Source organism: Eucyclogobius newberryi, unplaced genomic scaffold (genome assembly GCF_026437365.1).
Source record: "Eucyclogobius newberryi isolate DKJ021-1_F unplaced genomic scaffold, fEucNew1.0.hap1 SCAF_12, whole genome shotgun sequence".
NCBI lineage: Eukaryota > Metazoa > Chordata > Actinopteri > Gobiiformes > Gobiidae > Eucyclogobius > Eucyclogobius newberryi.
Genome location: NW_027315746.1, coordinates 34,969,063 through 34,984,130, shown reverse-complemented (window position 1 = coordinate 34,984,130; position 15,068 = coordinate 34,969,063). Strand labels below are relative to the sequence as shown.

The 15,068-nt window shown below is 52.0% G+C and overlaps 1 protein-coding gene across 1 annotated transcript; it reads right to left on the bottom strand.

The window, feature by feature from the left end:
- Window positions 1-2,333: 2,333 nt before the first annotated feature.
- rnf2 (ring finger protein 2) lies at window positions 2,334-14,708 on the bottom strand. Its single transcript, XM_072441943.1, has 9 exons — window positions 14,611-14,708; window positions 10,496-10,592; window positions 9,445-9,605; window positions 8,030-8,112; window positions 7,794-7,926; window positions 6,942-7,041; window positions 6,368-6,540; window positions 6,049-6,238; window positions 2,334-2,989 (listed from the first exon to the last, which is right to left on the bottom strand). Exons 2-9 carry the CDS (start codon window positions 10,580-10,582, stop codon window positions 2,888-2,890), a joined length of 1,029 nt encoding a protein of 342 aa, XP_072298044.1. The 5' UTR covers window positions 10,583-10,592; window positions 14,611-14,708; the 3' UTR covers window positions 2,334-2,887.
- Window positions 14,709-15,068: the final 360 nt, after the last annotated feature.

The window sequence follows — 15,068 nt, the reverse complement described above, 5'->3', positions numbered from 1 at the left end:
TGCCAGTCGTATGCATTAGTGTTTTGAAGCCTGGGGCATTCTGATGCGTCAGGTACTTATCAGTGATGAGGGAGCGTCACAGGCTGTAGGGCAGAGGAGGCTCCGCCCAGTGGGCGGGGCTTATAAAAGGATCAGTTTTAAGACTCGATCGGCTGATTGAGATTATTGAGAGTTGAAACATCTCGTTTATCTAAAAACTGTCCAGATGCAACTGAATCTTTTTTCTAATATGAACCCTCCTGGACAAATGAGGAATTACACCGACTTGTTACTATTACGGTATTTTATATTTCTTACAAATATAAAGGGTGGGACCTGAAACTGGCTCCTCCTCCTGAACGTCCCAGACGTGCGCAGGCTTTAGACAGGAGTGGACACATTTGGTTTAAATGGGACTTAAATGTTGGACTTTTTATGACATTAGTTTTGTCATTGTGTTTTAATTATTGTTCTCAGGTCTTGTTCTGTAACAAACACAGAAAACGTTTTCAGGAAAAACAAAACCCCTGGAATGAAATAAACGCTCTACTGCAAAGGCACGAGGTCTCCATGGAGACGAGCAGGAGGCGGAGCATAGAGCATCTTTAAAGCTCAGATTTGTAACATAACCAGTCCAGACGTTTGTGATTTAGATAAAAATGGTTTATGGAGCGTTTGAATCATTCGGAGTACAACCTCGTCCAAAGCTCAGTATCTAAACACTTTGTCACAGTTTTCATTTTCAACCAAAAGCAAAAGTACTGATGACTTTAAAAATACATGTACCAAAGCTGTCCAGTCTAAAGAGGCCTGAGGGCGTCATGAAACGAGGCGTCGTTCACCAAGAGCACGGCAGGCCACGCCCTCTGGAGTGAGGCCACGCCCTCTGCCACATTTACATTGGATTATTAGCCTTTGGCTAACGGTCATTTGACTTATAACTCGTCTAACAATTACTTTTATTACACAGAGACTTTTTAAACACATCCGACAAAATCGGTGTTGAAATGGTGCGACTGAAGACTTCTGGAGTCAACCATTGAAATGACCGACCTTTTGACCTTCAGAAGTAATTTGATCACGTTATATTATCTGGACTAAACAATGACCCTTTAGAACCAAGACTGGAATGAGTCAAACGGTCAGAATTTCTGATCTCAATAACACACTTTATTCATAAATATGATGGATCCAGAAGTCTTCACAGATTTACACGTCATGTGTTCTGAAAGTCTCAAAGTTAAAACAGGAAGTTTGACCAGTAAAATAATCAGCTCCAACTGCGTCACTCCAGTCCCCACCAGAGACGGGTTTATGTACAAATGCACTGCAGTCCGGGTGGGCCCCATCCTCGCCTCGGGTGGGCCCCATCCTCGCCTCGGGTGGGCCCCATCCTCGCCTCGGGTGGGCCCCATCCTCGCCTCGGGTGGGCCCCATCCTCGCCTCGGGTGGGCCCCATCCTCGCCTCGGGTGGGCCCCATCCTCGCCTCGGGTGGGCCCCATCCTCGCCTCGGGTGGGCCCCATCCTCGGATAGGAAAGAAACTCATTCCACTTTGTATCTGAATAGGAACAGTCCCGCCCACTTTGAAGTACATTCCAGGCCAAAGATATTTTCATTCATTTGGCCAAATGTTTTAATTACTTTCTAAAGTTTCAGAAACAGATTTTGATAAAATGTTGGGTCTTGTTTAGATACTACAGAGCTGATAACTTTACTCAACTTTATTTGATTTTTTTTTTTTTTTGTAAAGTCGGTGCTAGAGATGTAAAAAGTACTTCAAGATCAAGTGAAAAATGGAACCGCCCGACTGACCCTGCAGCTGTTCCACCCTGCAGCTGTTCCACCCTGCAGCTGTTCCACCCTGCAGCTGTTCCACCCTGCAGCTGTTCCACCCTACAGCTGTTCCACCCTGCAGCTGCTTCTCAAACATCTACAATGACTCCAGAGCATTCTGAAGCGTTCCACATGCTCAGATTTAAATGTAGGTGCGTCTTGGTGAATGAGGCCCCCTGCTGTCCGTGCGATGCAGGTGCACGGATCGGAAAAGATGTCCGCTGACTGACTCCGCCCCCTACAGGCAGAAAGATCGAAAGAAAGACACCAAACAGGATAGAAAACAGTTCTGTCCTTTTTTTTTTCTTTTTTTTTTACACAAGTCCATGAAGGGTGCTCCACCCTCTCTCCTCCTGGTGTCTCTGTCTCTGTGCGTGTCTCTGTCTCTGTGCGTGTCTCTGTCTCTGTGCGTGTCTCTGTCTCTGTGCGTGTCTCTGTCTCTGTGCGTGTCTCTGTCTCTGTGCGTGTCTCTGTCTCTGTGCGTGTCTCTGTCTCTGTGCGTGTCTCTGTCTCTGTGCGTGTCTCTGTCTCTGTGCGTGTCTCTGTCTCTGTGCGTGTCTCTGTCTCTGTGCGTGTCTCTGTCTCTGTGCGTGTCTCTGTCTCTGTGCGTGTCTCTGTCTCTGTGCGTGTCTCTGTCTCTGTGCGTGTCTCTGTCTCTGTGCGTGTCTCTGTCTCTGTGCGTGTCTCTGTCTCTGTGCGTGTCTCTGTCTCTGTGCGTGTCTCTGTCTCTGTGCGTGTCTCTGTCTCTGTGCGTGTCTCTGTCTCTGTGCGTGTCTCTGTCTCTGTGCGTGTCTCTGTCTCTGTGCGTGTCTCTGTCTCTGTGCGTGTCTCTGTCTCTGTGCGTGTCTCTGTCTCTGTGCGTGTCTCTGTCTCTGTGCGTGTCTCTGTCTCTGTGCGTGTCTCTGTCTCTGTGCGTGTCTCTGTCTCTGTGCGTGTCTCTGTCTCTGTGCGTGTCTCTGTCTCTGTGCGTGTCTCTGTCTCTGTGCGTGTCTCTGTCTCTGTGCGTGTCTCTGTCTCTGTGCGTGTCTCTGTCTCTGTGCGTGTCCCTCGGGCCCTCAGAAGGGGGAGCGGTTCTACTTGTGTTCTTTGGTGGGGGCGAAGTAGAGCTCCATGGGCTTGTTGACCTTCCAGTACTTTTCGCTGACCAGCTCCAGAGAGAAGGAGCCATTGAGGACCTGAAGAAGAGCAGAGGGTCAGAGGGTGCTGTGTCAGAGGGTCAGAGGGTGCTGGTGTCAGAGGGTGCTGGTGTCAGAGGGTCAGAGGGTGCTGTGTCAGAGGGTCAGAGGGTGCTGTGTCAGAGGGTCAGAGGGTGCTGTGTCAGAGGGTCAGAGGGTGCTGGTGTCAGAGGGTCAGAGGGTGCTGTGTCAGAGGGTGCTGGTGTCAGAGGGTGCTGGTGTCAGAGGGTCAGAGGGTGCTGTGTCAGAGGGTGCTGTGTCAGAGGGTCAGAGGGTGCTGGTGTCAGAGGGTCAGAGGGTGCTGTGTCAGAGGGTCAGAGGGTGCTGGTGTCAGAGGGTGCTGGTGTCAGAGGGTCAGAGGGTGCTGTGTCAGAGGGTCAGAGGGTGCTGGTGTCAGAGGGTGCTGGTGTCAGAGGGTGCTGGTGTCAGAGGGTGCTGGTGTCAGAGGGTGCTGTGTCAGAGGGTGCTGTGTCAGAGGGTGCTGTGTCAGAGGGTCAGAGGGTGCTGGTGTCAGAGGGTCAGAGGGTGCTGTGTCAGAGGGTCAGAGGGTGCTGTGTCAGAGGGTGCTGGTGTCAGAGGGTGCTGTGTCAGAGGGTGCTGTGTCAGAGGGTCAGAGGGTGCTGGTGTCAGAGGGTCAGAGGGTGCTGTGTCAGAGGGTCAGAGGGTGCTGGTGTCAGAGGGTGCTGGTGTCAGAGGGTGCTGGTGTCAGAGGGTCAGAGGGTGCTGTGTCAGAGGGTGCTGGTGTCAGAGGGTCAGAGGGTGCTGTGTCAGAGGGTGCTGTGTCAGAGGGTGCTGTGTCAGAGGGTCAGAGGGTGCTGTGTCAGAGGGTCAGAGGGTGCTGGTGTCAGAGGGTGCTGGTGTCAGAGGGTGCTGGTGTCAGAGGGTCAGAGGGTGCTGTGTCAGAGGGTGCTGGTGTCAGAGGGTCAGAGGGTGCTGTGTCAGAGGGTGCTGTGTCAGAGGGTCAGAGGGTGCTGGTGTCAGAGGGTGCTGTGTCAGAGGGTCAGAGGGTGCTGTGTCAGAGGGTGCTGGTGTCAGAGGGTGCTGGTGTCAGAGGGTCAGAGGGTGCTGGTGTCAGAGGGTCAGAGGGTGCTGTGTCAGAGGGTGCTGTGTCAGAGGGTGCTGTGTCAGAGGGTGCTGTGTCAGAGGGTGCTGTGTCAGAGGGTGCTGGTGTCAGAGGGTGCTGGTGTCAGAGGGTCAGAGGGTGCTGGTGTCAGAGGGTCAGAGGGTGCTGTGTCAGAGGGTCAGAGGGTGCTGTGTCAGAGGGTCAGAGGGTGCTGGTGTCAGAGGGTGCTGGTGTCAGAGGGTGCTGGTGTCAGAGGGTCAGAGGGTGCTGGTGTCAGAGGGTCAGAGGGTGCTGTGTCAGAGGGTCAGAGGGTGCTGGTGTCAGAGGGTCAGAGGGTGCTGTGTCAGAGGGTCAGAGGGTGCTGTGTCAGAGGGTCAGAGGGTGCTGTGTCAGAGGGTCAGAGGGTGCTGGTGTCAGAGGGTGCTGGTGTCAGAGGGTGCTGGTGTCAGAGGGTGCTGGTGTCAGAGGGTGCTGGTGTCAGAGGGTCAGAGGGTGCTGTGTCAGAGGGTCAGAGGGTGCTGGTGTCAGAGGGTCAGAGGGTGCTGTGTCAGAGGGTCAGAGGGTGCTGTGTCAGAGGGTCAGAGGGTGCTGTGTCAGAGGGTCAGAGGGTGCTGGTGTCAGAGGGTGCTGGTGTCAGAGGGTGCTGGTGTCAGAGGGTCAGAGGGTGCTGTGTCAGAGGGTCAGAGGGTGCTGGTGTCAGAGGGTCAGAGGGTGCTGTGTCAGAGGGTCAGAGGGTGCTGGTGTCAGAGGGTCAGAGGGTGCTGTGTCAGAGGGTCAGAGGGTGCTGGTGTCAGAGGGTCAGAGGGTGCTGTGTCAGAGGGTCAGAGGGTGCTGTGTCAGAGGGTCAGAGGGTGCTGTGTCAGAGGGTCAGAGGGTGCTGGTGTCAGAGGGTGCTGGTGTCAGAGGGTGCTGGTGTCAGAGGGTGCTGGTGTCAGAGGGTGCTGGTGTCAGAGGGTCAGAGGGTGCTGTGTCAGAGGGTCAGAGGGTGCTGTGTCAGAGGGTCAGAGGGTGCTGTGTCAGAGGGTCAGAGGGTGCTGGTGTCAGAGGGTGCTGGTGTCAGAGGGTGCTGGTGTCAGAGGGTGCTGGTGTCAGAGGGTGCTGGTGTCAGAGGGTGCTGGTGTCAGAGGGTGCTGGTGTCAGAGGGTGCTGGTGTCAGAGGGTGCTGGTGTCAGAGGGTGCTGTGTCAGAGGGTGCTGGTGTCAGAGGGTGCTGGTGTCAGAGGGTGCTGGTGTCAGAGGGTGCTGGTGTCAGAGGGTCAGAGGGTGCTGGTGTCAGAGGGTCAGAGGGTGCTGGTGTCAGAGGGTCAGAGGGTGCTGGTGTCAGAGGGTCAGAGGGTGCTGGTGTCAGAGGGTGCTGGTGTCAGAGGGTGCTGGTGTCAGAGGGTGCTGGTGTCAGAGGGTGCTGGTGTCAGAGGGTGCTGGTGTCAGAGGGTGCTGGTGTCAGAGGGTGCTGGTGTCAGAGGGTGCTGGTGTCAGAGGGTGCTGGTGTCAGAGGGTGCTGTGTCAGAGGGTGCTGGTGTCAGAGGGTGCTGGTGTCAGAGGGTGCTGGTGTCAGAGGGTCAGAGGGTGCTGGTGTCAGAGGGTCAGAGGGTGCTGGTGTCAGAGGGTCAGAGGGTGCTGGTGTCAGAGGGTCAGAGGGTGCTGTGTCAGAGGGTGCTGGTGTCAGAGGGTCAGAGGGTGCTGTGTCAGAGGGTCAGAGGGTGCTGGTGTCAGAGGGTCAGAGGGTGCTGTGTCAGAGGGTCAGAGGGTGCTGGTGTCAGAGGGTCAGAGGGTGCTGTGTCAGAGGGTCAGAGGGTGCTGGTGTCAGATCTATCAATCTATATGCCACGCCTCCCACAGCCCTTATGCCACGCCTCCCACAGCCCTTATGCCACGCCTCCCACAGCCCTTATGCCACGCCTCAGCTAATGTTGTGTATGAATACTGAATAGACGTGGTGCTGTGCCCGCCCTGGTGGCTGGAGGAGAGGACCATGTGCGGGTGGTGCTGGTACTCACGGTGAACTGGTTTCCTGCTGTGGGGATGTAGATGGTGTACTGTTTCTCTGACGCTGCCTCCACATTGACAGGACTGGCCTCAGAGTTCCTTCTGAGCTCCTCAAGGGCCAGACGCACGGCCAGGTACTTGGACAGGTGGTCCACTGTGGCGTTCCCCGACGTCTTTATGTAGCGAGGGACAAACTCCACACTGGGACAGGACAGGGGAGACGATCACACAACTGTCCTTCACACACCATCTGCACACAGCTCTGCCTCAGGTGCTATGGTCATTTCTGACGCCCACATGAGCCTGGACGGTAGTGGTCCTGCTGTGTACCTGTTGTGGGCGTCGTCCTTCTCCATGAGGGTGGGGTGGGGCCTGAACACCAGCTCGATCTCACTGGCCCCTCCGTCTATGGCAGAGTCTGCTCCTCCGTTCTCTGCGGCGTTGTCCATGTCCAGGCCGCTGTCGTCACTGGTCTTTGTGCGCTTAATACTGGGCCCCGCCTCCTGTGGGAGTCACACAAGGCGTTACACACTCTGCCAGTCGGACTGTTCTGGAACAACTAGAACAAGACTCAAGTCACTGACAGTTATAATATTGTTAGAATACATCTTTAACCATACCAGCACTAACAGTTCTCTTATCAGTACTTTTACAGTTGATATTTTTACAATGATTTATTTCGGTGTCCGACGCCCTCCAATCTCACATCCCTAAAGTTATTTTGAAAAGAGAAACAATTTAGGGCATTGCAGTAGCAATATTTCATCTGGATTAAATTAATAGCCAATAATGGGGCTTATTTCTGGTGCGAGCACAAAGGAGATAAAGCCCGTCCTGTAGTTTAGTCCCCGCGTCACGTCCGCCCTGCGTCCCGTGTCCGGTTGTCCCCGTGTCCCGCGCTGACCTGGTTGCTGTGGACAGATGCGTTGCTACAGTGGGAGGAGTCTCCGTTGTCCTCGGCTCCACTGCCGTTCTCCACCGTGTGTCTCTTCCCGCGCTGGAGTCTGACGAGCACCAGCAACATTTTAGTTCAACACAAACTGTAGAAGTCATTCTGACATCATAACGCTCACATTTGGTTCTGTGAGAGCGAAAATGTGAAAAGAGCAGCTTCCCTAACCCAGTGTCTGAGGCGTATCGAGGGCCGCCATATTGGAGCCAATTCTGACTTCCGTGAGCCCGCTGGGGTCTGATCTAGTTCTGACCTGTATTCCTGCTGTTCAACCTGGGACTTTTTGGCGCCATCTATTGGCTGCACAGCAAATTACACACAGTTTAACAAACATTTGAGCACGCCGGGCTGACCTGTTCACTTCCTGGTCTTAGCACTGTACTGATCGTGATTAGACAAAAGAACGAGTCAGGTGATGATTAATGGACTTAAACTTTTGTTTGTATTAAAAATCTGAATACTACGAGTCCTTTAAATAAAATGTTTCGGAGTGGAAGAAATTAAGTTGTGGGGCAAGAGGAAGTGTCCTTTATCTCCCCCTGCAGTTAGCAAAACAAGCTAGCTAAGCTCTGTACAGTCCTGGAGCAGCTACATTTAGTCTCTATTTTACCATATAAAGTTCATTTGTGTGAGTGATCTGGAAGTCTGAGTGAAAACTGTGATGATGTATCTGCTTCTCTATTATTGTGTACTTGACTTTCCTCATATTTAGTTTGCACTGGATATTTAAGATGTTTTTTGTGCTCCTCCGGGACCATTCACTGCTCATAACGTGTGCACAAGGAGCCAATGGCAGCGCGGTACCTGGTCATGGCCTGTATCTTGAGCCCCTCCTCTATGCTGTGGGACAGGGCCTGCTGGTTGTTGTGTTTGCTGATGCGGGCCAGAACCCGCTCCTGGTGCGCCTCGTACTCGTCCCGGCTGGGATAGATCTTACCTGAAACACACAGAAACACCTTTAGCACCGAGAGGCCTGATGGCACTCGTGGGACGTCCCAGCACCTCAGGACGGCCCAGAACCTCACGCCCCACCCACTCACTGATGAGAGCGTCGAAGTTAGGGTCTGGACGCAGCGACCGCTTTGACACCAGCTTTTTACGACAGGTCGGACACTCTTTGTTTCTGCAACGACCGAGAGGAAAGCATTAGTGTGAAGAGGACAAGACTGGGACAATCATCCTCACAGGACAACACAGGGACAATCATCCTCACAGGATAAGACTGGGACAATCATCCTCACAGGACAAGACTGGGACAATCATCCTCACAGGACAAGACTGGGACAATCATCCTCACAGGACAAGACTGGGACAATCATCCTCACAGGACAAGACTGGGACAATCATCCTCACAGGACAAGACTGGGACAATCATCCTCACAGGACAACACAGGGACAATCATCCTCACAGGATAAGACTGGGACAATCATCCTCACAGGACAAGACTGGGACAATCATCCTCACAGGACAAGACTGGGACAATCATCCTCACAGGACAACACAGGGACAATCATCCTCACAGGATAAGACTGGGACAATCATCCTCACAGGACAAGACTGGGACAATCATCCTCACAGGACAAGACTGGGACAATCATCCTCACAGGACAAGACTGGGACAATCATCCTCACAGGACAAGACTGGGACAATCATCCTCACAGGATAAGACTGGGACAATCATCCTCACAGGACAAGACTGGGACAATCATCCTCACAGGACAAGACTGGGACAATCATCCTCACAGGACAAGACTGGGACAATCATCCTCACAGGACAAGACTGGGACAATCATCCTCACAGGACAAGACTGGGACACTGAACGAACAGTGCAAACACAGCTCTGGTCTTCTACACAGTCATCTTTAAGTGACTGGACATCATTTCTGTCCATTTAGTTTGGGAAGATGTTGAACTCTGTAGCTGTAAATGAGGTCCACACTACACGACTGGACTGAGGTCCACACTACACGACTGGACTGAGGTCCACACTACACGACTGGACTGAGGTCCACACTACACGACTGGACTGAGGTCCACACTACACGACTGGACTGAGGTCCACACTACACGACTGGACTGAGGTCCACACTACACGACTGGACTGAGGTCCACACTACACGACTGGACTGAGGTCCACACTACACGACTGGACTGAGGTCCACACTACACGACTGGACTGAGGTCCACACTACACGACTGGACTGAGTGTGAGGCACTTTCATGAAGTAGCTCCGTTTTTCATGTTTATAAAGACATTAAACTGTACAGCGCCTTAAGACAAACATTGAGATACTTTGTTCATTAAGCACAACATCGTCCTAAGCCCGAGACTTTATTTAACTTTATTTAAATGACAAATCTGTGGCCTGATGGGAGCGGTTGTGTTTTCTGACCTTGGAGCGGTTGTACTGGACAGACACTTTATTTCAGGAGTTAGATGGAGGTGACTGACCCGGACCGGAGCGCTGTGATGATGCAGTCGGCGCAGAAGCGGTGCAGACACTCTTTGGTGGTCATGGTGTTCTTGAGCATGTCCAGGCAGATGGGACACATGAGCTCACTGTGGAGGGAGCGCGGAGACACGGCGATCTCCAGCCCGTCTGTGATGGCCTCCTGAAACACACGCCATTGTAGAGTCTGAGGCCCACACTGCACCACTGGACTGAGTCTGAGGCCCACACTGCACCACTGGACTGAGTCTGAGGCCCACACTGCACCACTGGACTGAGTCTGAGGCCCACACTGCACCACTGGACTGAGTCTGAGGCCCACACTGCACCACTGGACTGAGTCTGAGGCCCACACTGCACCACTGGACTGAGTCTGAGGCCCACACTGCACCACTGGACTGAGTCTGAGGCCCACACTGCACCACTGGACTGAGTCTGAGGCCCACACTGCACCACTGGACTGAGTCTGAGGCCCACACTGCACCACTGGACTGAGTCTGAGGCCCACACTGCACCACTGGACTGAGTCTGAGGCCCACACTGCACCACTGGACTGAGTCTGAGGCCCACACTGCACCACTGGACTGAGTCTGAGGCCCACACTGCACCACTGGACTGAGTCTGAGGCCCACACTGCACCACTGGACTGAGTCTGAGGCCCACACTGCACCACTGGACTGAGTCTGAGGCCCGGTTTGTGACACTGGAGCCTTCAAAGCGCTCGATGAAGGTTGTGAGACGTTTCAAACATGCAGGTGCAGAGGCGTATCGAGGGCCGCCATATTAGAGCCAATTCTGACTTCCGTGAGCCCGCTGGGGTCTGATCTAGTTCTGACCTGTATTCCTGCTGTTCAACCTGGGACTTTTTGGCGCCATCTATTGGCTGCACAGCAAATTACACAGAGTTTAACAAACATTTGAGCACGCCGGGCTCAAATGTTCAGCCTTAAACACATGGAACCTCATAAATGAGGAGAGTTTCTGAACATCTGTTTGACATGAGCCTGAACAACAGGAAAGATCTAGAAGAGAAAAGGGTTAGATGTGTTTTACCTGAGGAGTTCTCTGCAGCTCATAGAGGCTGAGCTCCCACGTCTTACTGAGGGGCTGGACCCCATTGGTCTGGACCGTCTGAGTCATGGCTGCCACTCTGGAACACTAGAGCACACACACATGGGACAGTCAAACACCAGAGCACACGCACTAAACACTAGAGCACACACACATGGGACAGTCAAACACCAGAGCACACGCAAAACACTAGAGCACACACACATGGGACAGTCAAACACCAGAGCACACGCACTAAACACTAGAGCACACGCACTAAACACTAGAGCACACGCACTAAACACTAGAGCACACGCACTAAACACTAGAGCACACGCACTAAACACTAGAGCACACGCACTAAACACTAGAGCACACGCACTAAACACTAGAGCACACACAAAACAGGAGCACGCGGACAGTAGCTGGAACAAGAGGGGAAGGTGAATACTTTCTGGATGCGCTGTAGTTAGCGCTTAGCACACGAAGAGCTAACATGACCTCGGTTCTCTCATTGGCTGCTGTAAAGTGATTCCGGCCAATTGCCTTGTACCTCACGATACAACGCGTGTCCCGATACAACGCGTGTCCCGATACAACGCGACAACGCGTGTCCCGATACAACGCGTGTCCCGATACAACGCGACAACGCGTGTCCCGATACAACGCGTGTCCCGATACAACGCGTGTCCCGATACAACGCGTGTCCCGATACAACGCGACAACGCGTGTCCCGATACAACGCGACAACGCGTGTCCCGATACAACGCGTGTCCCGATACAACGCGTGTCCCGATACAACGCGTGTCCCGATACAACGCGTGTCCCGATACAACGCGTGTCCCGATACAACGCGTGTCCCGATACAACGCGTGTCCCGATACAACGCGTGTCCCGATACAACGCGTGTCCCGATACAACGCGTGTCCCGATACAACGCGTGTCCCGATACAACGCGTGTCCCGATACAACGCGACAACGCGTGTCCCGATACAACGCGACAACGCGTGTCCCGATACAACGCGTGTCCCGATACAACGCGTGTCCCGATACAACGCGTGTCCCGATACAACGCGTGTCCCGATACAACGCGTGTCCCGATACAACGCGTGTCCCGATACAACGCGTGTCCCGATACAACGCGTGTCCCGATACAACGCGTGTCCCGATACAACGCGTGTCCCGATACAACGCGTGTCCCGATACAACGCGTGTCCCGATACAACGCGTGTCCCGATACAACGCGTGTCCCGACACATCCAGATACAGCGACCTTGATACGATACACACCCTTATTCCTGATATCCATTAAAACTGGTGTTAAATGTTTTGATTAAGCAGAAAAACAAAATGCATTAGAATTTCATGTTCACACTGTCCTCAATCCCAGAATGCAATTGTGCTATGATGAGGTCACGTGTTCAGCTCCTCAGATGCAGCAGCCTGGAGGTTCAAAAGTGTAACTCTGCCATTTCTAATGACTATGTCGTAAACACATCTCTGTATCGATACACGTATTGCTTAGAAGTCCATCACAATATCGATATATTGAGCACAGCTGTATCCATGTTTACTGGACTGACAGACATGTAAATGAGTTGTCAAATGAGGCGTTATTAATTACCGCCCCGCCCACGCATTACTTAGGCTCACCACAGGCTCGTCAGTAGTTTAAGTCAAAGAGAATCCAAACATACAGTGTATTCAGACCTTTACATTTTTCACTGTTTCATTGCAGCCATTTGCTTGAATCAAAAAAGTTAAATTTCTCATTAATGTACACCCAGTGTTCTCGCTGAGGGCTTTTGGCCCCCGCCATGCTGAAAATATACCAGGTATTAAGATAACCGTGCGTGCGCCGCGCAGGCACCGAGCGCCGTGTGTCATATTGGCTTTCCATATCGAGGGACATTTTTAACCGTCGCCACCACCGCCATCCTCAAACCTCAGCCCAGCGAGAACACGACACTCCCTCTTGATAGAAAACAAAAATCTGACATTTAGAAGTGTAGCAAATGTATTAAAAATGAAACACAGAAATATCACATGGTCATAAGTATTCAGAGCCTCTGCTCAGTGTTGAGTAGAAGTACTTTTGAGCTAGTACAGCTGTGAGTCGTCTTGGAATGAGTCACAGCTGGATTTGTGGATCCTCTGCCATTCTTGCAGATCCTCTCCACTTCCATCAGGTTGGATGAACAGCCATCTTCAGGTCTCTCCAGAGAAGCTCAGTTGGGTTTAGGTCAGGGCTCTGGCCGGTCAAGAATGGTCACAGAGTTCTTCTGAAGCCACTCTTTTGTCATTTTACCCGTGTGCTTAGGGTCATTGTCGTGTTGGAAGGTGAACCTTCTGCCCAGTCTGAGGTCCTGAGCATCTGGAAGAGGTGTTCTTCCAGGATCTCTCTGTACTTTGCCACATTCATCTTTCCTTCAACTGCAGCCAGTGGTCCTGTCCCTGCAGCTGAGGGACACGCCCACAGCATGATGCTGCCACCATGTTTCACTGTTAGGGTTGTATTGAGCAGGTGATGAGCGCCTGGTTTTCCACACTCATATCTCTTAGAATCAACTCCAAAAAGGTTCAAGCTTGGTCTCATCAGAGCAGAGAATCTTATTTCTCACAGTCTTTCATGTGTTTTTGTCAAACTCTCTGCAGCTTTCATACGTCTTACACTGAGGAGAAGCTTCTGTTGGAGCACTAAAGCCATAAAGCCTCGACTGGTGGGGGGCTGCAGTGAAAGTGGACTTTGTGGAACGTTCTCCCATCTCGCTGCTGTATCTCTAGAGCTCAGCCACAGAGATCTTTGGGTTCTTCTTGACCTCTCTCACCAAGGCTCTGCTCCCGCAATTGCTCAGTTTGGCTGGACGGTCAGGACTAGGAAGAGTTCTGGTCGAGCCAAAATTGTTCATTTAAGGATTTGAGGCCACTGTGCTCTCCGGAAGTTAGAGCGTTTCAGCGTCGCACGTGGCGCGTCTGGGGCGTTTGAGCGTCGCACGCAGAGAAGTTGAACAAAGCTCAACTTTTCTGCAGCAGACGTGGCACAGCAACCAATCAGATTACGCTCTACCTGCCTCAGACGCAGTCTGCTGGTGAGTTTATGTTTTGGACATGCATCTGGGACGTCCAAGACGTGCGTCTGCATTCAAATGTGCAGGCGTCCAACTCTGGCATCAGCGTGGATGTGAACGCAGCTTCAGAGGTTTTTGAGGCTCAGAGGACTTTCTGACCAGGATTCATCAAACTGTGTTTGTGATGAGGAACAGGGTTAAAAGACAGAACAAAAAATGTCTATTTGGCATAATTTGTCCCCTTAAAGGCCACTGGGAACATGAAATTCGAATAAATAATCTTATTTTGGTAAACTTGTAACACATCTCTATCCCGAGGATCGGGTGCATGTTGTATCGTGACAATGACTCTTGGATGAGAGTCGAAACGTCTATTTTTTCAAACTGAGTCCAGATGACTACAACTGAAGCTTTTTCTACTATGGAACACGCCTGGACGAATGAGGGATTACACAGACATCGTGAGGTACTCTGCAATAACCGAACCCTCTTCACGTTTCACCTGCACTTCTTCCACACTACGTGCATGTTTCTGTGTTTAACCACTACATGTTGTGCATACAACCAAAAATAAAACAACTACAAAAGTGTTTACTTTTAAAAAAAGGTGTGAAAATCATTTGACACAAAACAGGCAAAGCTTTCTCATGGCTAATGCTAACGAACTAGCTTCCGCTGCTAGCTAGCTGCTCCCCTGAACCGCACAGGTGAGCCCGACAAACCACTACATTCTGGACATTTCAACCCTCAAATTATTGCTGTAGTGGTCAAGTCAGAGTTGTGCGATATGGGGGACACATGATGTCGTGGGGCTTCATGGTCAAACCCCCAGAGTGTGAAGTATTTGGGGGTAACCGTGACAGAAAACAACAACAGAGCGGAGCCTCGGCTGCAGCAGCCTCACTCTCCGCGGCTTTGAGAGGCTTTCCCCGGCTTCATGCGGCACTTTAAACCCGCACAACGAGCCACAACACCGGCCACAACACCACGGACACACCGCCGACACCACACGCGTCTTTGTTTCGTTAAATGTCATGTTTGTGCACTTACATGTTCAGTTGTGGAGACGAGCAGATCCAGCGGCGCGTTTGGACCGAGGCAATATGGCGCCCTCAAAGAAACACTGCATTGTGGGAAACTGAGGCCCTCAGACGGGCCCCAAATGTAGGCTGTGCAATATGCATTTGTTTTAGTAGCGATTCTTAGGTCCTAATTACACGCTTCAAAATGTTGTTAAAATCATATGAAATGTTCCATATGTTAGAACACAACATGCACTGATGAGGCTGATTACGGCTACATGGATCATTACATACAATTTAAGTTCTTTATTATTCAACACTCAGTGGTGACTCAGTGGTATTACTGTAGTCACGGCTGCCCTGGGGCAGACTGATGGAAACAAGGGTTACAATTTGCTCAACCGGTGCCTCTAACCACCACCGACACTCACCCTTGTGGTTTTGGGTGAGGTGTCTTGCCTAAGGACACATTCCCCTGCAGTCACA